This window comes from Dermacentor silvarum, chromosome 7 (genome assembly GCF_013339745.2).
Source record: "Dermacentor silvarum isolate Dsil-2018 chromosome 7, BIME_Dsil_1.4, whole genome shotgun sequence".
Taxonomy (NCBI): domain Eukaryota; kingdom Metazoa; phylum Arthropoda; class Arachnida; order Ixodida; family Ixodidae; genus Dermacentor; species Dermacentor silvarum.
In genome coordinates, this window is record NC_051160.1 from 136215478 (window position 1) to 136241783 (window position 26306).

Sequence of the window (26306 nt, forward strand, 5' to 3'; positions counted from 1 at the left end):
ATCTTCATAAGTCCCATCAATCGAATCTTAATTTTACTAATTTGAATTGGGATGTGAGCTACACACATTGCTGTCTAATCCAATGGTCCTCTTCCGTGTGTCAATGTCACACTTACCCTTTTATGTTCTACAGATTCTTGCAGCATCTGCGTCTTTGGTGTTATGGCTTACACTAGCTGATTGAGCCGATTGTGTATATTTAGTTTTTAAATAAGTGTTATAAGGTTCCAACACAGGTAAAATCTTCGAACATTAATTGTAATACTCATCTGCTATTACGGTCCTCCATGTCTTCGTTCTCCTCTTCTCTGTCTTTGTCGTCTTCGCTATGTGTTCATCCAGGCCCAACATCCTCCCGGGCTTCTATTATCATCTCTCGTGGGATGATATTAAAGAATATTAGCAATCACCGCCTCTTTTTTTTTTCCTCGGGGTCCGTGATAATACACGGTTTTGAGAATCCCTTGGTGCTTTTCTGTTTTCAAGACTGAATATGGGCCTATAAAGCGGCGTTTTGAATCCGAACCCCTTTTCGACCAGCACCATGTCTTCTGCTTCAATATCGGTAAAGTTTGTCAAAATTCTTTTTTTAACAGCAATACTTTTTTTCTTGTTAAAATACAGCGTATTTTCGCGATGCGTAATTTTTTTCAGTTATGTCCAGTTCTTTATCCGCAGGTAACCAACCAACAAGGTTTCTGGAAAGCGGCGATGTAAGGCCACATCTCAATTCTGCCGTGCGAGATTGGTTATTGTGACAAACAGCTGCTTCCAGAGCGCACTTCCACTCGCCTTTGAAGTAGGGGTATAGAGATAGGAATATATTAATTCCCGAATCACCCTTTCTGCAGGACAATCGGCTTTTTGGTGATAATGTGCTAGAAAACACAGCGCACGATGCCTCTTGCTTCCGCCCAAGCGAAGTATTTCGCTTCGGAATGCCGGTCCGTTGTTCGCAACGTTGGCCATAACTTGGAGAAGATATCCCTCTCTAGAAAAGAAGTTGCACAGTTCGCATCTTCCCTGCCATCTTTAGCGCCCACGAACCACTTCCACTCGTCCACTGGAACTAGCAATGCTTGCGTCATTCTGACCCCCTCGCCCTTCTTTTTGAGTTCAGCAAAATCCAGACGTACTATTACGAAGGGTACATTCGAATATTCCGGCGTCACCATTTTGTTTCCACCGTCTGAACTTAGTTTTGCAAATTTAGCAGTTGTGACACGTCCTTATGTATTTAGCGACATCTGTCTTCATGCCTTTCCAGGTGAATTTTAGCGTTAGCTTTCTGTATGATTTACTAAATTCATAATGGCCTCCCCACTCCTGACTGTCGTGTTGGAGTCGCAGTATGGTCGGTATTGTTGCTTCGGCACGTCCAATTTTCCGTTTTGATTTCCGTTTTGTACCTTCAGGTCTTACGTTCCTTCCCACAATTGACTCGTATTCACTTCTTTATGGGTAACTTCTTTTGGTACAAGAAGTCTAGATAGAGTGTTGCGTCGTGGTCCTTTTATCCTGCAGGGGCAATGCGCTAGCTCGAAAGTGTACTGTTGAATTCCTCACCCATTTCCACTCTACATTTTGGCTCTGTGAGTTGAAGAGGTCAGTCAGTGCTTGCTATCAGTAACAACTTGAAACGTCTTCTTTCCAGATGGTTCTAAAGTACTTGAAGGCCATGCTTCCTTTCCTGTCGTAGCATAGTTTACTTGGGCCATGGTAACGTGAGAAAAATATCCTATGACTGTAGTTGTTCGCAACACGCTTGTTGACATGTTTGAAGAACGCCTCCTGTACCATAATTAGAGGCGTTACCAGAACATTCGAACCTTTGAGTGCGACACTGAATGTGGTACCGTATTTGCTGTGGATGTTTGAGTTTCCCTGAAATCAACCTGGTACATCTCAAACGCTTGGGTTTCAGAGAAGCCTCGTGGACTACTTGAATTGACTGAAAGCAAACTAAAATTTAGCAGACCGAAAGAAAGCTGTCAGAATAGCCCTATTAGCGACGTTTTGCTATAACGTTCCAGAAATGTGCTTGATGAGTAGCCATCATTGCAGATACAAGATGTCGTTTCGCTAGCGTCGTTCTACCATGTATTATTTTTTAATTTTGTAGGTATTGACACTCCGCCAGGTGCCTGGAAGATATTGTATAGAGCACGTCTCCATTTGGTTAGGAGCAGAGTCACAAAGTGGCCTCGCGCGACACTGCACGGCTCTAGGACCTGTTCCGGAAAGCAGATTTGCGTAGCATAAAGACGCATTTTGACATTTCGAGCTTTTACACCTGTTTCCTTATATCTGGGTACTTCGCTATTGACCACTTTAATATTCATTGCATTTGATACACGTGTGTGCTATCCATGTCTTAAGCCGTGACCTCCCAAAGTTTGCCACTCTTACTACTTCGTAAAATAACCTAGAGAATCTGTTTAAGCATGCTACTGTTTTACGAGCTCTTCCAGGGGCCTTAGTAATTTTCGAACTTTAATCAGATAAATAACTTTTCAATTCACTTCGCAAACGTTTGGGCAGGTTAAGTTTACAACCATTTGCTTGACGTTAAGGACAATGCACGAGAAGAAAATGTTGCACTGAATGACGCAAGAAGTAACCACATTTGTGTCTGTGATTGGGAACAGCGAATAGCATAGACACGAAATATTTTTAGAAGTATACAGTGTCTGTGTAAAGATCCAGGCTGCTGGACAAGTATATTGAATTATTTAGGCGAAATACACTGGTTAGTAGACACTCGAAGTGTTTGCACCTTGCCATAAGCAGAGACGCCACAAACTACTTACGCGTGGGCTGCTTGTTCTACGACCATTTGGCACAAGGTGGCTTGATTTTTCTTCTTAAGAATATAATGTTTGCTATATTTTGCGGAGAGGACGAAGGAAGTGGTTGCAGCCTTGCCGATAATCTTGTCTAATCTGCGGATATTACCCTGGCTTAAGAACTGTCTGGGTTAATTACCTCCACCTTATAAATGCACTGCAAGCGATCTGAGTGCCCTGTACACAATAAGCCATATTGATAACACTTCTGTAGCAGCAGGCCCACTTTCGTAGTTGAATATGGCCGTTTCTAGTTGGAGGCTTTCATTGCATTTATTATTGTGAGCTATTTCATCGAAAGCAGTGAACTGTAGTTTAGGAAAGTTTCTGGAAAGTTTACTCACAATACAGGTAGAAGTTTTGATTCTCCACATATTTATTGGTGTACTGCGGTGGTTTACCTAAAATTTGCTTTATTTTATACAGTAAACTAGCATGCCCAACTGATTTTTACTTTCGTTTCTTATATCATCAGGTTACAAGTGAGCAGCACACGAAGACCGCAATCTGTGTCATGTGCCTAGTTGTGCTTGTTGCGACATTTGCTTTATGCACTGTGTTGAGGCTATTTATACAACGCTGGCGTAAAGAGCGAAAACTTCCTGTCGGAACTGTGCATCCTCCCATGCCGCCTGTGAGCAGCATTCTCGGACACGAAGAACTCAACTTGCGTGGTTTCCACTGCACGAAAGCGGTCGAATGGGCCAAGGAGTACGGGCCCGTGTATAGGTAAGATATTCTGCTCGATGTTATCAGCACACGATCCCCCAAAGCTGCATATCTTATTGCCCCTTCGAAAATAACTGCAGTTGGTGACACGGCTGCGTTCTAAGTGCGCTGGCATAAACTATGACAACTAGATTGTGTGCATGAGTGTTGACTCTTGTAAGGTGCCGGGCTGTTCAGCCCACTGTTTCCAGTGCTATCTTTTCGGCGTTTGATTTGTTTCCAAGACCATTCCCGGGGTTGATTTATTTTGAATAAGTGTACAGAACTGTGTACAAACTTTTAACAGAAAAAGTCTCCAGGTATACAATTGATTAAATAAGAGTAGGTGTAAAGTTTTGACACAGAGTGCCTTATGGGGAACCAGCGATGACACGTACTAGCATGCCAACACCAATGTCATCAGCACAGAATAAAAAATACAGCAGCGCCAACTGCCCTGTTTTTTAATAAATTTGGTGCAGCCAACGAGCGTCCCAGTGACAAACGGTATCCAGCACTGCACCCTTCTCCATTCTTCCCATCACCTCCACCCTTCTTGGCGGTTTTCCAAGGCGCTCTTCTACGTTTGTTTCTTTCTTAGCTGCTGGTGTCAAATGTGCGCATCACGTGCCGGTCACGTCGAGAAACGAACACTTCGAGAATTATTTCAGCTATAAAATCTTGGGTGTTTTAGTGAACACTTTTAAAAATATATAAAGGTTCTTGCGCCAGATAGCACAATTTCGATACATTTGCTCGTCTATCGACGAGGCGGACATTACTTACACAAAAAATAGAAATATATTTAATCAAATAATTAACAAACACATACCAACTAAGTTTTAACTAATTGCCGTATGGCCCCTACTGCAATTTACAAATTCTAGCCGCGGAGTTCGCAATGCGGATTCACTTAGAACGAATTCTAAGGATGACACCAGTTTCGAGATATTTCCCGAACTTTGCGAAGAAATGCATTGGCGTTCTAGTTACTATTTTAACAAAACATCGCTTTATTCATTGAAGCACAAAAGTGGTTCGGTCACTGGTGTCATCCAAGCGTCCAACCAGAATATTTTCTGGTAATAAAGAGAAATGAATTGAAAAAGAAGTGACTGGAACGCAAATCCATTTCTCCGCAAAGTTCGGGAATCAATATCTTGGAACTGGTGTCATCCTGAGAATTCGCTCCAAGCGGATCCGCCTTGCGAACTCCGCGGCTAGACTTTGTTAATTGCAATATCGGCCAAATGTAATTGGTGAAAACCTAGTAATTGTGTCTTAAGTGGTCCATTACGCATTTCGATTTCTGTACAAGTAACGTCCGCCTCTTCGAGTAGACCAGCTCTTGAACTAGAATTGTGCTATGTGCCACAAGAACCTTTTTGGAAGTGTTCGCTGAAACACCCGGTATAAGTGGCCTGAATGCCCACTTCTACCGTTGTCGTCACTTCAAGAGGTATTAGAGCATTGTTTGGGGCTGTGAACTAGTCAAGCTGTTTAAAAAAAGACAGCTTTTTGTCACAGACCTTCTTTCTGTATCTTAACAAAAGGAAAATTATTATAATTTGATTTGAACTGATTTTACTGCGACTGAAACGAGTAAACATCCGACCAGCCTTTTTCCAAGCATCAAAATGTCACCATGTCACCAAAGCACGCATCACAGCTCTGCTTGTGGTGATCAAGGCGATAACGGGGTGCCGTTTGAGCGCAGCAGCAGCGACACATTGGCTTTGGTGGTGCTAGTGGGCACAGAGCTGTTGCTTGGATAATCTCAGTAGAAAGCAATATGACATTCTTTGTGCTCATGAGCCCGACTCTGCTACTCTTCCGGTCGGGCTCATGAGCCCGGCCATCACTGCAATACAATGCAGTTTTTTTAAACAGACTTCCTGCTTAAAGTGAAGATGTGCTGATGTTTCTGAAGACCTCCGGTGAGCCGCTGAATATTTTAGGCACTGCTTCCACCAGTAACCGAAATAGGTGGTGTATTGCATGGTAAAGACACGCAGCAACGGATGTTAGCCTGATTGAAGGACTCAAACAATACAGAGCGTGCTGTACTTATCATCCTTTTACAAGGCAAAAGCATACCGTAAGTTCGTTTATGAAAGAATCCAAGAAACCAAAACAATAAAGAATAAGAAATGCTATGTATCAGATTTTCTTTACGTAATGCAAGGAATGCCAAAAATTGTGAGATAATTGCTTAAAAAGCGTGGTTACAGCTTCATTTCAGTTTGGTATTACCAAATTTGGAGTTGAGTAAAAACATACCGACGTACAAAGTTGGATTGCTTAACCGTCGCTACCATGTCACTGGCACTTACTGTAGTAATTGCTGATCCATTTATAAGCAACGCAAGATGCCGTGAACTTTGGAAGGCGACCCGCGGACACAGGGTACGCTAAAGGGCGTTTAGCACGTGCGTACACCCACGGCTACGCAAGCAACAGCGGAAACGCGTGCATGGTTGTACAACAAGCGATTATCCAACAAAGTGAAAGCAATGTTTGCCTCTGTTCACACCTCTCCCTTCATGGGCTGCTGTAGACGACGCAGCTTTGTGCTACTAACAAGATCCGTGCCATCTATTGACTAACTTGTTTTTTCATGGGCGCCGCTACATAGCGTAGATAGTAGTGCTGACAATGGGCAGCAGGCATGCAGGCTTGTGGGAGTGTTCTGTCATGTAAGTCAAGTACACGCACGGTAGAGGTTCGGGTGGTTCTTCTTGGCCTGGCACGGTGTATTAAGTATGACCTGGCGTTTTATATACAGGAAACCGTTCTGTGAGATGTACTGAATATATTAGGAACAGTATAGCCCGACTTTATTCAGCGTTGAGACGGACCGAGCACCTAGCGTGATGTGTGCGCGAGTGTTTGAGCTAACAATAAGCTTCCGAGATCAGTTGTGTATTTCTGATAATTTGTTTCACCAATCTGACCTTACTAGAGCATTCCACTGTAGTTCTGAGATGTGGTTTACCAGCGGTCAGTAGTTACAAAGCAGGACAAACGTAACAACGTACGTACCGTTCTGATACAGAATAAGGTGTGATGTTGACTTTTACAAGCGTAAGGCGGTGACTCGCAGTGTTGTTTGAGCAGGCTAATGAAACGCTCTCCTCGTTTATGGGAGATCAGGGGCGCGATCTGGTACGCGTTCCAAAATGGAACGGACCGCCTCCGTTCCATTTTGGAACGCGTACAAGATTGCGCCCCAGCTTCGTTAAATTTCAAAGCGCATAGCACTGCCTTACCTGATGGGAATATCTTTCCTAATTGGCTGATTAGAGGCGAGGGGCATGCAGAAATGGAGAGGGTTTTATAGGGGCCGGGCTAGCGCAGTGAAAGTAGATAAACTGCTGAGAAGGGTGGTCCCGTCGTTTGCAATTGGCCAGCTTCTTCTTGCTTAGCGTTCGGTGTCTGGTAGAAAATTGTGGCGGCATGCAGCGGAAGGGTAAAGCTGCAGCTAAAACGGAGAAAGCGAAACAAGTTTCGCAGTGTGATGTCGTGTACGTGCCGAATGGGCTCGACAACTTCACACTGCCACGCCAAAATTTTTATTATACGCAAATAAACCCATTATCACCGGCCGCTCCGAGTAGCCAGCGCCAGAAGGATAGGCAGGCCACCATCTTCTATTCATTTCGAAACGGCGCAGTCTCCAGCTATTCCAGAAAAAAATCAATTTTTTCCGCATATAATAAAACCGCATATAATAAATAGGTACACATCACTTTCACGCTGTGAGCTTTTGCGGTTTTGTGTCGTCGCGTCAAAGACAGGCGAAGTGGTCGCTGCCCGAAAACATTGTGCGAATTACGGGGGGCTGAAGGTGAACACGCCGAACATCGGAAATAATTATTAACTGCGAAGGACTTTAGGGGCCCAGGCTGTCGGCGTCTAGTGCGATGTGATGTCGCCGTGGTCACGCGCAAAAATAGGACCTCAAAATAGATCAAAATAAGTGCAGAATTGATCAAAACCGGTTCAAAATAAACAAACATGATTCAGAATATTTTGAAAGACAGGAATAGTCCAGCATTAGGCTCATTAATTAGCAGAAATTCGTTGAAATCGCTTCCGAAACGCCAGTCTGGTATCCCCACAGGGCAACTGAGGGCGCGGCCTCACCACAAGCACTCCATTCCTCCTCTCTTGTGCAAGAATAGCACAAGAATAACATAAGGGAAACGCCGGCGCATCACTTCTTCGCACTTCCCCTGGTTTCACTGAAGCTGTCTTAGCGGTGGATTTGAACTACACAGGCGCAGAAGTTGAATGCAGCGCTTAATGTAGCTCCAATCCTGCTGAAATCCTGTGCTTGCGTAGTTCAAACCAACGGTGAGTAAATAACGGTGAGCTGACAAAAGGGAAACACCGGCGCATCATTGCTTTGCCTTTCCCCACGTTTCACGTTAGTGGAGCTGCATTAGCGTTGGATTTTAGGTGTATTGCAGCTACCTCAAGAACTGCATTCATTTTTTTTTCTTTTGTTCAGTGTAATCATGCATAATCAGTGTGTGCACGTAATGTTAGAGGAGTGGCTTTCACGGCTTTCCTGATGACGCGTAACAGACGAGCTTAGTAGGTATGGCCTGCAAACATATCGACCAGTCGTGGAGGGCTATTTGCAGAAATGCAATACAAAATTGTGGAATAGCTTTACCTGAGAGCGCCCTAGAAATCTGTGTGCCACAGACAGGGAAATAAAAAGAACATAAATTAAGAAGAAAATAACTTTCGACTATATAGGGTCAGCTGCATAATATGGAAATAAAGCTAAAGAACACTAGAGATGATTGCATTACCAGAGCCGGCAGCGTCCATGTCCCGTCAGAATATTTATTTTCAGCAGTGCAAAACGGATGAATGATAAGATTTAGGTTGAAACGTTTGAATTGCGTTGCACGCCTTAATCAATTCAAGCAAATTAGGATCCTCGTTAAATAAATAATTGTTGGATATTGAAGGCTCAGATTCCCTGATTCGAACGTGATATTTCTACAACTATGTAGGTTCTGCGCAGATTGTAACACATTTTACAGCCAACACAAACAAAAACAGAATGTTTTGCTTCTTTTTAGACAGAAACAAGTTTTTTTTTGTTTCCCTGAGGCCCGAAGGTAATTTATTGCTGTCAGTTTTGTTTCATGTTCCCCAAGAAAGCATACAGTAGATAGAATGAGAATGAACGGTAGAAAAGTTTAATGTTTTTAGTCTAATGTTTAATGTTCTTTAGTCTAGACAACACGATGGTACAAATGTGCTTAAACGCGCCACCTAGCCACCTTCACACGAACTTCAAATGAGTAGACCAGCTTGAGCTCGACTGAAGAGTAACATCGAAAAAATAATAATAGTCTAGAAGTACAAGGAAAGATTCACCGTATTTTATTTTGACAGCCTAATCTAATCTATTGGGTATCGAGCGAAAGCGCATATTTTCTTCCTTGCATTTATGCTTAATTTGTTACTTCATATCTACACGTTAAATTTTGCCGCCATGTATTCGACATAGATTCAAGTTCCTGTAGATTGTGCTTTTATCAGATTCAATACTCTCTATAAAAACGAACTCAGATATAGTGAGAAGGTAGGTTCGCACAAGATAATTTTTTTATTATTATTGCGAAATAATGCACTGTCTGTAGACTTGCCTTTTAGAAAGTCTTATTATTTATAATCTTATTATTTATAAATAATATTATTTCAAAACAAAAACTTAATAAAACGCGTACGTAAAATGCGTTCTGAAACCTTTGAAAACAACGATAACACACATATTCGTCTGCAATTTTAGCTTATCATATTTACCGCCTGCTTATATTAAGTGATGCCAATAATTTTTTATCAACATGAAACAATTTCACAACTGAAGATATTATTGAACATATGAGTTAAAACTGGTGTAATTTCAGGTGCAAGTGCCGTGATTCGTACAGCGTTAATAGTATCCTGACCAGCTGCATATTTGTATAAGCAATTGAAGATTTAAATAAGTTCGTCCTCATAGCTAGTAATCAGGAACAAACTGCCATGGACCTTATGGATTATCCATGTAAAATAATTGTTTGGGCGGTAGACCAGAATTGCATCCCACAAACATTTATAAAATAACCATTAAACACGTTTGATCAGAAGAAATTAGAATGTCTAGTTCCCCAAGTTATAGTTCTAACCGGACACCAGCCTTAAGTGCGCCACAGAATTCGCGAAAGAGTTTCTATGCTTCCTCGCAGATTTTAATGTATGGCAATCATGTCTACGCTCCAAATGAATTTTCGACTTCGTTTTGGACATCAGCCTACGCTGTTGTCGCCGTCGACATCAGCGTAGGCGTCATCGTATGACTGAGCATAATATTAAGTATATGCATGCAATATGCTTATCCATGCCGCGTATGCGAGTTATACTGGTACACATTTAAATTAATAATGTTGCTCACACCAGGTCACAGCTCCTCTACTAGACAAAATCCTCCGAATTTTGAGAATGGCGATCCACAAACAAACGGCATCAAGGAAATCTTTCACAGCACATGCCTGTTATCTTCAATCGTCTCTGGAAAAAAATTTTAAGTGAGGAAAAATATCGGTGCTGAAACCTGAAAGTGATGTCATTTTACTGGCGCAGCTCTTTACGGACAGCGCAGTGGTGCCTGTTGGATGTCATTACAGGCCCTACATGGCGTGTTAAAGATTTCAAGACTGCCATAAATCTTTAAGAACCCGCGTATGTGGCGGGCGTGTTCGTCGGACCCGCGTATAGCTGAAACACCGTCCGTGAAGTTGAGAGAGAGAAAAAAAAAGATTTATTGAGCTCAAATGACGGCGTCTTCTCAAACGACGGACGGGGTGATTCCCTGGTTTCGGGACCCATATACGGCCAGCAGCTCCTGGCCCCTAGCCGCCAGCGCGAGCTGGATCGACAGGCCGGGGCTGGACCGTAAGGTCTCCCATCGCTCATGGGATGGGGTAGTGGGGGACGGAGGGTGGATGGGGGGTATAGGGGATTTGAGCGACATGAACTCCATCAGGATGTGTGCGAGGGTGCCTGTGTTATTTTTGCAAAATGGACAAATGTCCTCTTCAGTTTCTTCAGTTTATTCATCAGGGCAGGGTGTGTAAGTGAACACGCCTGAATGCGCCTGATGATTGTTTGTTGTTCCCTGCTTAGGGTGCGGTGCGGCTCGGGGAAGGTGCGCCGATCCTCCCTATATTCGGAGGTAATCTCTCTGTACGTCAGCACCGGGTTGGTGGTGTCGGCGTCCTGCCCTGCCCAGAGGGTCATCGCTCGGGCATGGTAATCGGCTATGACGTTGCTGGCTACCGCTGTGTGGGCAGGCACCCGTACGAGCTCTACGGCTTGCTTCGTTGCCCTTTTCTTTGTTAATAACGCGGCTGCCTCTTAGGAGATCACCCCTGTCCCGCAGCCGCCCTACGCTCTTTTGGAGTCGGTAACCACTACCCTGGCGCCCGGTTGGACGCCAAGGTAGTGACGCCCTGGCGCTCGCCCGGTTGGACGAGCGCCAGGGCTATGGCCACTTCCTCTGCTGTCGCTGGCTCTCTGGTGTTGACCGCAGCGCTGTTTATCAACCGTTCCCAGTCGGTTACCACCACCGCTGCTTTGCTGCTGCCCTTGACGAGGGACGCATCCACGTATATGACTTCCTCCAACCGCTGCATTTTGGAATTAATCGCCTGAGCTCTGGCTTCTCTCCTGCTATCATTTTTCTCCGGCGTCATGTTTCGGGGTAAGGGCTAGGTGGTGATTGTCGTCATCCATTCAGTTGGGATGCACCTCTTGATTGTTGCTCTCTCCTTGCGCCACCCTATCTTATCCAGCACCGTGCGGCCATGATTTGTCTGGCTCAGGCGGAGTCGCTGGTTAGACAGGTGGGCTTCTATGAGTTCGTCGACTGTGTTGTGTGCCCCCATGGCTTGAAGGCGCTGGGTCGACGAATAGATGGGTAGGACGAGGGCTTGCTTGGTGGCCTTTCTGATGATGGTATCGAGTGTATTCTTTTGAGTCCTGTCTAGATTGAGATACGGGGCCGAATATGTTATCCTGGATGTTATGAATGCCTGCACTAGTCTGAGGGCGTCGTCTTCCTTGAGTCCTCTGTTTCTAGTTGAAACGCTTCTCAGCATGGTTAAGATCTTCTCCGCGCTGGTCTTCATCTTGGCGATGGCGGCGTGTGCTTTGCCATTGTCTTGTATTAGGAGTCCGAGAATTCTACATGTGTGCGTCGGCTTGACTGTGGTGCTGTCAATTTGGATGCAGATGTCTGGTGGGGGCTCCTTGCAGGGCTTTCCTGGTTGGATTACGAGGAGTTCCGACTTCTGCGGCGCGCAGATGAGTCCACAGGTCTTCGCGTACTCGTGCACTCTGAGTACTGCCGCTTGAAGTGTCTCCTCCATCCAGCCGTCGGAGCCCGCTTGCTCCGTCCATATTGTAACATCGTCCGCGTAGAACGCGTGTCCTATTCCTTCGATTTGGTCTAGCAATCGTGGCAGTGGCAGTAAGGCCAGATTAAACAGGAGTGGTGATAACACTGCTCCCTGTGGGGTGCCCCGCCCCTCAATTCAATGGGCTCTGATCGCTCTTCACCCATTGAGATTTGTGCCTTGCGGGAGGACAGAAAGTCTTTGACATATCCGAAAGTGCACCTCCCGCGTCTCATTGAGGTTAGTGAGCATACTAGCATGAGTAACATTGTCGAACGCCCCTTTCAGATGTAGGGCGAGGATTGCACTGGGGTTGGTTCGCGTAGCTCTTTTGATTACCAGCTCTTGAAGCTGAAGCATGACGTCCTGTGTTGATAGATGCTTGCGGAACCCAAACATCGTCTTCGGAAGTTGGTCGGAGACCTCAAGGTGTTCCTGGAGGCCACGTGGTACCATACGCTCCATCACCTTGCCAACACAGGTGGTCAGCAATATTGGCCTCATGTTTTCGATCGCGGGGGCCTTACCCGGTTTGGGAATGAATCGCACCTCGGCCTCTTTCCAGTCCGGCGGGAGTTGAGAAATTTCCCAAGCCTTATTTATATGTTCGAGCAGAGATTGTGCCGTCCTACTGCTCATGTTGGCGAGCAACCTGTAGCTGATGGCGTCTCTCCCCGGAGCGCCTTTCTTGTTGCTCTCGTCAATTGCTGTCCACATCTCGGGGATCGTGAACGGCCTGTCCAGGTCTTCATTGCTGGGTCCTGTGTATTCTCGCGGGATCGGGTGTTGTCCTCGCTCCGTTTGAAAATATTGGTCTTCTAGGGCCTTCATAATCCGGTCGCCGTCTCCGTCGTATGTGTTTAGGACCTTCGTCAGCAACCGGTTGCTTGCTGTCTTGCTGCCTGTGGGGTCTATGAGGTAGGCCACGTATTCCGAGATTTCGTTGTTAAGCTCGGCTATCCGACGCGCAAGCTTACTGTTGCGCCTTTGCCTCTTCCAGCGCTTCGTGAACGACTGCCGGGCCGCCCACATGTGAGCGAGCCTACTGTCGACGATAGGTACCTTCGTTGTAGTTTCAGTTTCTTGATGAATTTGTCGAGGATCTTCTTCTGTTTCTTGGCCCATGTCTTGTACGAGGTATCGTGCGGGTCCCCTTCTTCCGTGTCTTCGCCGTCTTGTTGTGTGTATGCACGCATCTTATCCCAGTCCGTTCTGCGAGCTGCTCTCAGCTTAGCCCGGAAGTCTGGGCACCGCATGGTGAACGTGATGATGGTGCCGTCAGAGCCCAAGTCCTCGTCCTCACACTTCCACGAGATATCCAGCATTCCGATGAGTCAGGACAGGTCTGGTGTTGCATCTCTGGAGACGCTGTCGCCTGTTCTTGTGGTTACTCCGGGTTCGTTGAGTAGAGAAACGTGCAGGTCTTCCATAGTCTTGACCAAAGCTTTTCCCCTCTCGCATTGAAGTTTGTACCCCCATAAGGTGTGCGGCACGTTGAAATCGCCGAAAATCAGGAGTGGCCTGTTCCCGGCCAATTTCTTCGCGTCTATCACAACTCGATCGAATTCATAGTGTCTTGGCGATGGTCTGCAGTATACGCGCATAACGAAAATATTGTTTTACTTCCAATTTCCTTTGCGTGTATTTCCACCAGCGTGTGCTCACACCGTGCTTGTGCAGTAAGGTGTTCAGTAGCTGCTATTTGATTCCCTACTAGGATCGCCGTACCCATTTTGGTTGGGTCGGTGTATGTAACGTATCCCAGAATTTTTGGGACTCCCCTTGTCTCTTGTAAAACAAGAATGGCCGGCCTAGTTTCAACCTGGTTCATGTGAAGTGCCAGTTCCATGTCTTTGTATCTTATTCCTCCACAGTTCCATTGAACAGTTGTCGTGAGCTCTTTGCGGCCCACTTTCTTAGTCCTTCTATTTTTACTTTGCGCCATTGCCCTCATTGGCGGCTGTCTCCAGCCGTTCCTTTCTCATTGAGATGCCCTTCTTAATCCTACTCATTCGTTCCTTCTTTAACGATGTGCGTTTCATTGTGATATCGATGGCCGCCACTCGTGCCGCATACTTCTTGTGTCTATAGTCTCGCGCGTGTTAAGTCGATCTTCCATGCGTTTCAGTGCCGCTAGAATGATTGTTTCGCCATACGTGGGTTGCTTCTGTTCTTCAATGGGTGGCTGCGTAGTAGTTTCGCTAGTCTGAGCCGTTTCGCTAGTCTGACTCTCTTCAGCCTCCATGGCTTCCTGCTTCTGTGGTGCCTGTGTTTTGCTAGAAGTCGGAGGGGGTGACCTCCTACGAGGATTTTCCGCGGGGCCTCCGCCGCTGCTTTTGTTTCTGCCTAGTCGTTTACCGTCCCTTCGTCAGCCTTTGCGACCAATTGATCTATTTTGCTCATGAGGCCCTTAATTTGGGCGTTCTGTTCTAATATCTGTGCGTTTTGCTTTGCAATGATCTGCTTAAGCTGCGCCATTTCTGCATTTTCCTTAGTTGTAGCCTTAGAGGAGGGGGAGGAGAGGTTGAGGGCGGGGAACTCCGAATCGAGCGATTTGGGAGACCCATTGGCCCAGCCCACCTTTTTAGTTGCTGATCCTTGTTGTTCTCCAGGCCGTCCCCTTCACCTCGAACGCTGTCCCCGTGCCGGCGCCACACCGTCCTTGAGCTCGCTCCGCCGCCTTCAACTTCCCCGCTATTCGTCCCGTGAATGCGACCGGGAGCAGCTGCACCGGCGACCGTCCGCGCTCCTTGTCGGCGTCCTTAATCTCGAACCGTCGTTTCGTTGGGGTCCGCCTGCAGGACCTCTACGATCGCGACTTTGTCCTCGTTCTTGTCGTCTCTGATGTTTCCCTTCCCATCGGCGTTGTCGGACGACGAAAGGAGTTTTGAGACGCGCTTTACATGTTATGTCCGCTGTGATGTGGCTGCCGCCGCAAAGGCCGCACTTGGGCTCACACACGTGATCTTCGGTGGGCTTGGCGATTCTGCACCCTCGACAGATTTTGTTGTTAGGGTCTGGGCACACATCCATTCTATGTCCCTACCAGCCGCAGGCTTGCATGCCTCAATCTGCTTTCTATATAATGTGCACACAGTAAGGAGATTGCCGTATCTGACATATCTTGGGACTTTCTTACGGCGAACGCGATGACCACAGGCCGAGATCTCCCTATGCGATTTGCTTCTAATGCCGTGGGGTTATAGTTCTGCACGACTTGCTCTTGGATGTCTATGGCCGTGTCCTCGAGAGGAATGCCCCGAATCAGGCCTTTAACGGTTCCATGCGGTGAGGCCTCGTATGTATTGACCTCGTACGCTGTTCCCCTGACGTCGATGCGCTCGACCGCCGCATAACGGTCAGCGTTCTCCCGCCGAGGGGTGCTTATTACGAGAATGTTTTGGTGCCCGTTGGGGCAGATGACGTCCTCTCTTGCTTCTTCTGTTGCGACTTGTGCTGCCGCCACCAGAGCTCGACCTAATTCTACTCTAGTCACTTCACTAACGCAGAGCCCGCCACGTGGTCCGATGACGATCTTCATGTCGCTTCTCGGGAGCTCCGGCATCCGTGACTTCTTCAGTAGCCTTTCCTTGTTAATAGGCGGGCGCTTTGTACGCTCCGCGCCGTCCGCTTTTGGGCTGCAGCTGGCGTCAGGCAGGGCGTTAGCCGCCTTGCCTCCGTTGCCGGGCGGTCCTTTCTTCAACTTGTCCCCGGCCGTCTTCCAGCCGTTGGCTCGCGTGCATAAAGCCGGGTCAACTTCATCCCCGTCGACTTCTATGTGCATGGCCGAAGCAATCTCTTCCAACAGCCGAGTAGCTCCCGCTGTTGCTTTCGGTGTCCGCCCGGGACCCGCCTCGACCCCGCCGTGGCCGTAGTCGAGGTTAGGGTTAGCGCGGCATCGGCAGCCGATTTCACTCAGTCCTCTAGAATGCAAATCCGAGATCTCCCACCTGTGAAATTCATGTCCACATGTCGGGGAAGACTTCACGGAGTTTGGTGAAAGAATCCGGTCAATTGGGATGAAATAATCGCTGTAGTCGTGCGAGGTCCGAGAGCATCAGAAAACACAGCCGTTCGAAACGGCGTCTTCTGCCTCCACTTCTCCGTGAAGTTGAAGCACAACCCTAAACCTTGCGGTGAAACTGCCCATTTTTGTCACGAAGTTTGTGATGAGAAAAACACGACAAGCTCGCCGGTTTCCAGTTGGGCCCAGGATCCTTTAATGATGACACGGCAGACGAGAGCTTGCTACACGAAACACAGACTTTAAACAGACACGCTAACACGATACAGACGATTTACCTACACATGTACATGGGCCATAGTTCGGAAGTTGTCCTTCCATATAAAACACGTGCCTAGCACGCATGCGTCAACACTCCTCCATATGCATCGTCGTTGCGGTGCCCGTGACGGTGGTTGTGACGGTGGAGCGTCGTTGTGGCTACGTCGCTGTTGTCGCGCCGCACCTTGTCGCACCCCGCCGCTCCTTGTCGCGACGTGGAAGCAGGGGAAAACAGCAGGCCGGTAGAGCACCAGGCCACTGGTGTAACTGGCCAGTAATGCCTGACCTGCAACGCCTCGGCTGCTAGAACGGCAGGCTCGGTCGGTGGAAGGTAGCTCAAGCGTGGCCAGCCGGAAGCACTGCACCAAGCCGCTATGACAGCAGGCCGCTGGTGCACAGGAGAGTAGAGCCACGAGTCGGATCTACGACCAGGTCCGCACGGTAGCAGGACAAACGGTCGCCAGTCCTCGGGCTTGCTCAGCAGGCAGGTAGCTCAGGTGTCCCGATCCCCAGCATGAAGCACTGCTCCAGGCCGCTCGAACAGCAGGCCGCTGGTGCGCAGGAAAGCCCAGCCACGAGCTCGATCTCCGACCAGGTCCGCACGGTAGCTGGACACCCGGTCGCCGGTACCCGAGCCTTGAACCGCCCTTCTGCGAGCTGACGTTCGAGGCTGCCGCTCGCTCTCACGCTCTGCGTGCTCTCGTGTCTCACGCTGCTTCTTTGTTCGGGGCACGTGGTCGTCTTCTTCGCTATCACCATCACCAATTCTCTTTTTGTAGCCACAACACAATCATCATTCCAAGCTGGTCTTCTCACCACCTCACGCCTCTATCCACATCATCACAAAGTTTTTAACGTCACGCTCACAAATGCAAATTTCGCTTTGTGTAGATCAAGCTTAAACCAATTTGTAAATTGTCGTCCTGCTCGCAAAATTTCTGTCACGTGTCTTTAAAAACTGATTGAATGAATTTTCTTTCTCCTTGATGCGGATGTAGAGTTCTTTAGTTATGGATGGTTTCCTTGCTTTCTTGTGCTTCGTTATTGCCGTTGAGGGAAATAAAGTGTTTTAACAACGTTGTAGCGCACAAAAAATTGTGTTTGATAGATATCCTAAATTTGCTAATATAATAAACTTTTTTCGGTTCATTTCAGGCAGCACATTTTTATCCTCTATTCACAACACCTACTGTTTATTTCAAATATATGTTCCGATATTCTCATTCAACTAAGTATGCCTATAGGGTAACATTTTCATGGACGACCACATTGACTGCCGGGAAACCTAAAGGAAAATTAAACTCAACGCACCATCTGTCACCAACTTTCGACAGATACTTTGTCAGTTGCTACTAAAATAAATGTAGCAAGGGATGCGGAATCATGTTACTTTTATCATTCACACTGGCATACCAATGAGCTTCGCTTGAATCCTGTACATCTAAAAAATATTGAAAGGAGCATTGATCATTTTGCTTGGACACTCAAAGAGCCCTAAGAATCCAAATGAGCTAAAATAATTTACATTTTAGCGTAGGTCTAAGTTTTATATATCAACAAACAAATGCTTAAATCTGAGACCATATTGACATGCACTGTTCGTATCCTTTTGTTCTTCGGCAGATTGAATCTGAACTTTACGGATGTGGTTGTGCTCAGTGATGTAAAAACTATCAAGAAATTCTGTAAGAATAGCGATGGATTGTACCGTTCGGGCTGTTTTATCGTCGGTCGCGACTACAACAAAGGTAAGACGAACTATGAATTACAATGCTAGTAAATTTTTTCCCGCTGCAGTGGCTTTAGGGACAGATTACGCTTTATCTTTATGTGGCCTCTCCGCGGCATATCCCTAAAAAATGTTCAGCCGCAATTCAGCGGTAAATGCGAGAGAGATGCGTTAGCATTATGACGCACGTCTTTTAGGTCGCGGATTCTTGATTTAAAACAGATGGACCACAATACAAAGTGTTTTTCAGGCACTCACTCGACATGTGTCCTGCCTCTCCGAAGGGCGAATTGCAACTGATGCTGGTCCGGAGCAACCCACCATCAGTTTATTTACCTATTTATTTATTTCAATGCCTCTTCAGGGACCGCAGGGCCTTACAGAATGGAGTGGTAACAATATATACACAAATCTAACACAAAGCAAATATTATGTAACATATTCAAGCACAGTTTTTAAAGTCACTGGGATACACAACAGATACAATTGAGATGGGCAAGTGGTTCCAATCATTACAAGTTTGAGGAACGAAAGAATGAAAGCGTTGGTTAGTGTGACAACGAGGAGCAAACACTTTATGAAGATGGTCGATACGAGATGATAATAATGAAGGATGGGAAAGGAATTCTTGCTTAAGACGAGGGTTATGGTAGTGAATCGTGTGCAACAAGGAGAGACGTGCTAATTTCCTGCGTGAGGAAATGGGCAGAAACCATAACACTGTGTTCATAGATGAAACTTTATAAAGATGGCAGTGGTTAGAAAAAAATGATACGTGGGCTATGATTTTGTACAGCTTCAAGGTGAGTAATTGCACTTTCCGTAGATGGATCCCACACAGCTGATGCATATTCTAGTTTGGAACGAACGAAGGTTTCACGAAGAATGAGTTTAAGAGAAGAAGGGACCGTTGAAACGTTACCACGCAGGTACCCAAGCATGCTGTTAGCATTATTATAACTACATAATTGATGTGTGGCTGCCAAGACTGGTTAGAATTACCGTGGACCCCGAAGTATTTCCAAGTAGTCACTTCTTCGAGAGCGAGACCGTTTATATTATGCATACAAGCTGTAATGGAAAGTTTACGAGAAATTCTCATTAGCTCACACTTCGTCGCGTTGAGTTTCAGTTTCCGTGTGTTACACCAATCAATAATATTGCTAAGGCCATACTGTAGTAGTGATGTGTTGTATTAGAGGAAATCACGTGCAATACAATGAAGTCGTCTGCAAAAAAGCCTAATAGAAGAGTTCTTCAAATCAGGTAAATCGTTTCTGTAAAACAGAAGGTCCCAAGAAAAGAACCCTGGGGCACTCCTGAAAGGACAAGTCCGAGAGTAGAATCGCAGCCATTAAGAGTTACAAATTGTCGTTGGTTTAACAAAAAGTTTTTTATTCATTCAGAAAATTGGGGTCAAGATTTAGTTTACTGAGCTTTAGATAAAATTGTTCATGCCAGGCAAGGTCAAAAGCTTCAGAAAAGTCTAAGAATACACAATCAATATGAAATCGTCTAGGGCTACGAAGAGTTCATTAGTAAAGGAAATTATTAGCGTTCCAGAGCTAAATGTTTTCCTGAAACCATGCTGAAAAGATGTGAAAAAAGAATTAGCTTTAAGAATGTTAAGCAGGTAAGAGTAAATAACATATTCAATAACTTACAAAGGACGCTAGGTAATGATATTGGTCTATAATTTTGCGCAGAATGAATTTCACCAGATTTAAACAGTGGCACCACTTTGCCCACCTTCCAGTCAGAAGGCAACACACCAGAATTCAAAGTCTAAGCGAAAAGTTCACACAAAGAATGGACGAGTAAGCAACCGTACTTTTGGCGCTATATACTTTGGCGCATATAGTTGCACTATACAGGGTGTTTCACTTTAGCTGCACCAAATTTTTAAAAATTGCCTGTGGCATATAGCACAATTATAATCCCTGATCGAAACTGCTCGGTGAGGCGGCCATTACTTCCACAAGAAATCAAAACCCCTAATTGGTTTCCGGATGTGGATTTGTCGCGCACAATAGGCCAGGCACAACCATCCCGCCCCCGTTCCCACCAATCTCAGAATACACACCCGGCTTTCGTCCCACTGGCACTATCATCCCTCGTCGTGTGACCCATCGAGAGCTTTTGCTATTACGACGTCATGTGCAGGATACAACTGCAGGCGTCACGAAATGCAAAGAAAGGACAAAAAAAAAACCGGAGAAGATCACGGGTTTTTTTTTTTTATTTGTGGCATCCTTGCGGTATCTGGTGCTCCAAGGTTCGCAATAGACGATCTTCGCAGTACACTGTACGTCAGGCGCGTGTTGATTTCAAATATTTGAAAACATGTTAAAGGTTGTTCAGGGGCCTCTAAAAAGTGCGTAAATTGCAACATTTACATTGGTTTATTCTGGTAGATTCCCCCAAGTCTTAGATAGAAGCAGGTATACGCCACGCAAATATAAACAAAAATTAAGGTATGAGGTTCTCCGTATCAAAGGTACGATCTGATTATGAGGTGTGCCGTAGAGGGGCACAACAGATTAGTTGTCCTCAAATCGGGTTCTTTGACGTGCACATTATTCTAAGCACGCAAGCATTTTTTAACGCGTTAGCTATCTTATGGTGCATCACTCACTTTGCAGGGGTCAACTATCTTTTGCTATCTGTGGTAGGATCAATGCTTGTATCTGTGTTTGTATCGATATATTTTCGTATCTAAACATTTTTCCACCAACCTGGGTCACTGGGTAGTTCGTGATTGAATGGTCAGTGCACCGGGTTGCAGTACTGAGGGGACAGGGTTCAAAGCAACCATCGGGCAAATTGTGGTCGCTGAGTATGTGGAAATGTGTATATACGTGCGCACTTTACACCGCCTACATGGATCGCTGTAGATGCGGGACCGCGTAGGTACACTGGTTCGTAGAAACTCTTCACACTTGCATTGAGCCCGGGGTATGTGCCCTTGGTGGTGCTGGCCTTCAATGATCCTGTTTGATGCCATGGGTCAGCGGGTTGCGCTAGTAGGTGTCGGCGCTCTTGAATGAACGTCATTCACTCCATCTAGGGTCTCTTAGTATGTGCCTGTGGGAAACGCTGGCCCGGACCGGGCTCGGACTTTCAGGTGGTGCATGTAACGTGCAGCGAGTTATCCTCATGCGTCTCGACTCTGAAAAACATGTTGCCCAGGCGCAGCTGGAAGCTAGCAGTGCTACTCCTGCATACTTCCCTTTACTTCTTCCATCCTATTTTGCGCTGTTTCAACAGAATGTAAATGTCCAGAAAGACTGAAGTCGCCTCAAACCAAAGGATGTCATTGTATTCGTTACCTAAATCAATGTAATTAATGCTTTCAGCGCGGTTGCAAGCGCGTTCGCGACTTGCTGATTCTTCAAAGACGAATTGGTAAAACGATGACTGGTAAGATAAGATAATTCGGCACCCGGCTGAAATATGGCGCTGCGTCCATCCATGATTGCACGCATGTTCTCAACTAGCAGCCTAGCAGCAGCTCACTCATTACGCTGCACCATGGAGGAACGAGAAGCTTTCTTTCTCCATTTACTCCATCCATGCGCTGCGCGCGCGACCTGTCGTGGCTGCGCTTCGGCTAGAGTGTACTACAACACGGTTGAATGGGACGAGTGGCTGGGGGCCGCATGCTTTGCAGTGAGGCGCCCGACGTGGTGTGGCGACGTGGCGATAGAAGTGGATTGGGCGGTATCAAAGTCGCGCCGTTGGCAACTGCTGGCGATACTGCTCGGCAGGGTCATTCGTACTACATCGCGCGCTGGTATTAGCGTTCAGACCACTCAAATTGTGTTCATATTGCATATTACATGTATTTATGCCTTAAGAATAAATTCATTTCATTCTCTTCTTTATTTGATTTTTAATGCCACTCGGTGGTCTTTGTCGTTCCCGGGTCGGGTTCGGGCCGGTTTCGAGCAGCGCTCGGGCCGGGCTCTGGCCTAAGGTAAAGGGGAGGCGGGCCGGGCCGGGCGGGTAACGTAGATTATTTCCTTTTTGTCGGCTCGGGCGGGCCACCTGATGTAAAATCGGGCCCGGGCCGGGCCCGGGCGGAAAAAATTGGCCCGTGCAGTGCTCTATTCTGTATCCCCCAATTATAAAATAATGTAGTCCATGTCAAGGACCCGATATTCAACCTAGTTTTTCCATGGGAGTTTCGCGCCGGCCAGATTGAGAGAGCTGGCTTGACGCTCTTGCGAGCACCGCAAGTCATGGAAACAAATTTCTCGCGACAGGATCAGTATCCTTACTGGATGCACTGCTCTTCGCAATCCTCTGCGCGTTTCTTATCATGGTATGCCACTTTGTCTCACCGGTGAATCAGTATTGCTTACACGTATTTCCCGTGTGCACGACATTTTCCTCGTGTATTTCCACTACACTCCCAGTTAACCGGCAGGCTACTCCACCCTTGGATGTTCGCTGTGTGAGGGCTGTAAGCATTTTGTTCTCACTCGTTTCAGGACTGGCAACGCAAAACGGAGAATGTTGGATAGCAAACAAGCGGTATTGTATGAGCGTGCTACGCGACCTTGGTTTTGCAAAAACGTCGATGGAGGAACGCATGATGGTGAGAATCCTTACCCCATTGTATAGTAAGAGCTGTTGGTCTATCTCGCACGTAAATATCAAAACTATTCTATACTCTAAATAAGTGACCCAAGGACAGCCGTGTCTTGTTTTAACGTTTGTTTGGAGCACCTGGCTTGTAAAACTTCACATAGCTCATTGCACATAGGAGCACAATGTTGCAATGACCGTGCGAGACGACACCGAAAACACCGTAAAAATGAAACGCCATAACATGACTGCTGACTAAAATTGGGGCTTGCACGCGACCGCTATAATTAGAGAAAGTCCGTAAACGTGCCAAGAAGAGAAGCCTTAAATTGCGGGGGATTTCGCATAGTAAACCTGGTAGAAATGTGTCAGCGCACTCCAATCGTCCAGCTCAAATAATAGGTATTGTTGCCATGAAAAAATTACACGTTTCAATGTAGCAAGCTCGCAGTCTTAATTTGTTTAAGCTTCATGCTTGTGCTGGAGATTCTTAAATTCAGTTGATAGTCAGCGGTTTGTCTGCCATCTAGTTTCTTAGTATCATTTGGGCTACCGCAAGTATACAAATTGAAGCCTCAGGTTTTCAGTATCAGCAATTTGTACCGCTAACGAAAGGAACAGGGAAATGAAATTGCCATGTTTTCCGAAACTTTAGCACTCAGACGCAACCTCAGATGAATATTGGCTATAACCAAAATAACAGAAATAGAATATTGTTACAAAGTGCTTAGCATCGCTCCAGGAAGTTACTTAGCCAAAGCCGACGTCACACACTGCTGGCCATTCTCTCCAAGCACTTGAAAGTGTTCGACTTTTCAAAACCAGCATAATGCGTTTAATTCAAGCGTCTCGAGTACAACATCAGATCAACACCGCTTTGGCTCATCCCACCACGGCAGAAACCTTACGGAGTGGCACTATAAGAGCGCAACATCATCACGAGAAGCGCAAGAGATGCTAGAAGGGAGTAATTCAGGAATCGGAGAGTCCCTAAGCTGATCCCGTCATTTTTGTGAAGAAACAAGATGGTACGTGGAGATTCTGCGTTGAATATCACCGACTGAATTCCGCTATCAAGAAAGTCGTCTATCCGCTACCCCAATTGATGACGCGATCAACTCTCTGCATTCTATTTCCTACTTTTATTCCGTGCATCTAAGAGCCGGTTATTGGCAGATTCCGATGCGCCCCGCTGACAAGTAAAAAAACAGCATTCCCTTACAAAATTTTTGTTGAGAATGCATTGAATTATCATGGTCAATGTTGAGTATCTTATTGAGCATTCATTGGGAGTTTGTTGGGATATCATTGAGCAAAGTGTTGAGGGCTCTTGTATTGGCCACTGAAATTTTATTGAAACACAATTGCACAAGTCAATGTTGAATAGTTGTTGAGTTTGTATTGAAAGCACATTGTGCTTATACATATCATTGTGTAATTTCTGTTGGGTTTCCATTGATGCAGTCTTGGATGCTGTTGTGATTGTTCGGTTGACCATATGTTGAGTGATTATGACACAGCATTGAAAAGTACATTGTGCGCCTGTTGAGATGGCATTGATAGAAAATTGCAAAATAATATCATTGATATTTGTTGGGCTTGTGGCATTTTAGTGCACTTAATTTTGAAATTGGTTTGCTATTTGCACTAGCATGCCCCGGTGCCTCTTCACATAACTTTCCCTAATCCGAACGGAAGCAAAGGAGCGACTGACATATTTCATGTACCCTAATATGTAATAGAGCGTGCACATGACACATTATTACAGTATAAGGCACAACTGTATGAAACCCGAAGACATACGCTAGTGCCTACAGTGCTATTAAGTGTAAGGGCAGAACTATAGACACATGCTCAAAAATGTAGCAAAAGCGTACACATGCCTAGTTAAACTCGCAACAATTTTTTCTGGAAGATATACAACACCACCTGCACTTACACATAAAAAAGCTTCCTGTGCCTGTACAGCACAGCACAAAGCAGGGTCATGAGAACTGAAAAGTAGAACTTAGTGGGTTTAAAACTACGATGATGATGGATGAAATTGATAAATTTTACAAAGTTATCACTCTTATTGGCTACCTAAGGGACTCCTTGAACTGACCTACAAAGATGTACAGCAATGTTAAAAACAAACGGAAGATGGAAACCTATAGCCTTCTTGCAGGAATAAACAATGCAAATAGCCTTATGTGTCACAATTTTACGAGCACTTTGGCAATTTGGTGTATGTACAGACTTGACAAACAGCAGCTCAAACAGAGATGCGAACGCTGAATTAAGACAAGAATACACATGAATGCTCACTCAACTTGAAGTTTATTACAGCAGAAAGAATTATATTTCACAATTACAGCAGAAAAAATATATTTTGTAAAAACAACAGTCAAGTGACTCAAAGGCAGACCTTAAGCATACCCTTGTAACTAACTTTGAACACATGAACTCTTGGCTTGCATGCATAAATACAAAAATGAAGACCACTGGATACCTTACAGTAAAATGCTTCACACACCAGTAAACACTCACAGAAGGGTTTACGGCTGCCTGTGAGTAGGCAAAATAACAAGTAACTGGAAACAAATGACTTCATGTATATATACAAACACCTGAATCGTGTTTTTCAGAGGTAAACTTCTAAAACATTTGTGCTGTAAAAGCAGCTTACCTCCCGGCATAAGTCAAGAACTGCACAGTATTTCAAGACAGTAGAGGCTTGGCTAGTCGGTGCATACTCGAGAGGGAACAGTGCAAAAAACACAAGAAGACAAGAGGGACAAGAAGCGCTGGTGTGTGTCTCCCTTCTTGTCGTGTTTTTTCGCGCTGTTTCCCTCTCGAGTGTGAACAGTGTTTAATTTCTTGTGTTACTTTTGGGTACGGAAGAGTTTACTGGTGGCATTTTCTAATTTAGTGAGCTCATCAGTGAATTTTTTTCTGCACTTCAACAAAGCTAATGAAATCATTTCTTTGGGCCTTTTCAACCTACACAGCAACTAACTGGTACCTCGGTCAATAAAAAGCTAATGCAAGGCTAATACTTTCAATATTAATAAAGTGACATAAAATACACAGACAACTGGAGTGACACACAGCTAACGCCAATTCCCAACAGTGAAATAAATGGTCACCTGCATCATCAAAGAGCCCAGAACGACTCATTATAAAGCATGAGAAAAGGTTTCAATAACTGTACAGCCAGATTGGAGAGCTAGTAAACAACACAAATAAATGCACATACAAAACACCATTTACCACACTTGCGCACATAAATATATATAATTCCACCAGCATTTCGCTGCATAAAATATATAAAGTTGCGACAAAGCAGTAACTGAAAGACGGAAGGAGCTGCACTACCCATGTAGAAAGAAATATCGAAAGTGACATACATGCATATTTAATCTGACAGAAAACGTCTTTCCAAGCTATATATTACAAAAACTGTACAACAACGTTAAGAACAAACGAGATGAGAAGCTATACCATTCTTGCAGAAATGAATAGTGCAAATAACTTCATGTATCTCAATTTTACGGACACTTTGGTAATTTGGTGTGTGTACATACTTTACAAACAGCTCAAGCAAAGATGAGAACGGTGAAATAAGGTAGGAACACACAATGATGCTGACTCAACTAGAAGTTTGTTCGTGACGACAAAGATATTAAGCACACTGGCCAACTTGA

The 26306-nt window shown here is 45.5% G+C and overlaps 2 protein-coding genes across 2 annotated transcripts in view; one reads left to right on the plus strand and one right to left on the minus strand.

Annotated features, from left to right (window-relative positions):
- The window catches only part of LOC119459200 (cytochrome P450 2C23-like), a 331343-nt gene that overhangs the window by 54836 nt on the left and 250201 nt on the right, over positions 1-26306 (minus strand). The window lies entirely within an intron of this gene.
- Positions 3328-26306, plus strand: part of LOC125946980 (cytochrome P450 2C23-like) — a 61440-nt gene continuing 38461 nt past the window's right edge. Inside the window, exons 1-3 of the mRNA XM_049671236.1 lie at positions 3328-3575; positions 17925-18049; positions 22524-22630. Of these exons, the coding sequence (XP_049527193.1) occupies positions 3361-3575; positions 17925-18049; positions 22524-22630 (447 nt within the window). The 5' untranslated portion in view covers positions 3328-3360. The remainder of the gene's footprint in view (positions 3576-17924; positions 18050-22523; positions 22631-26306) is intronic.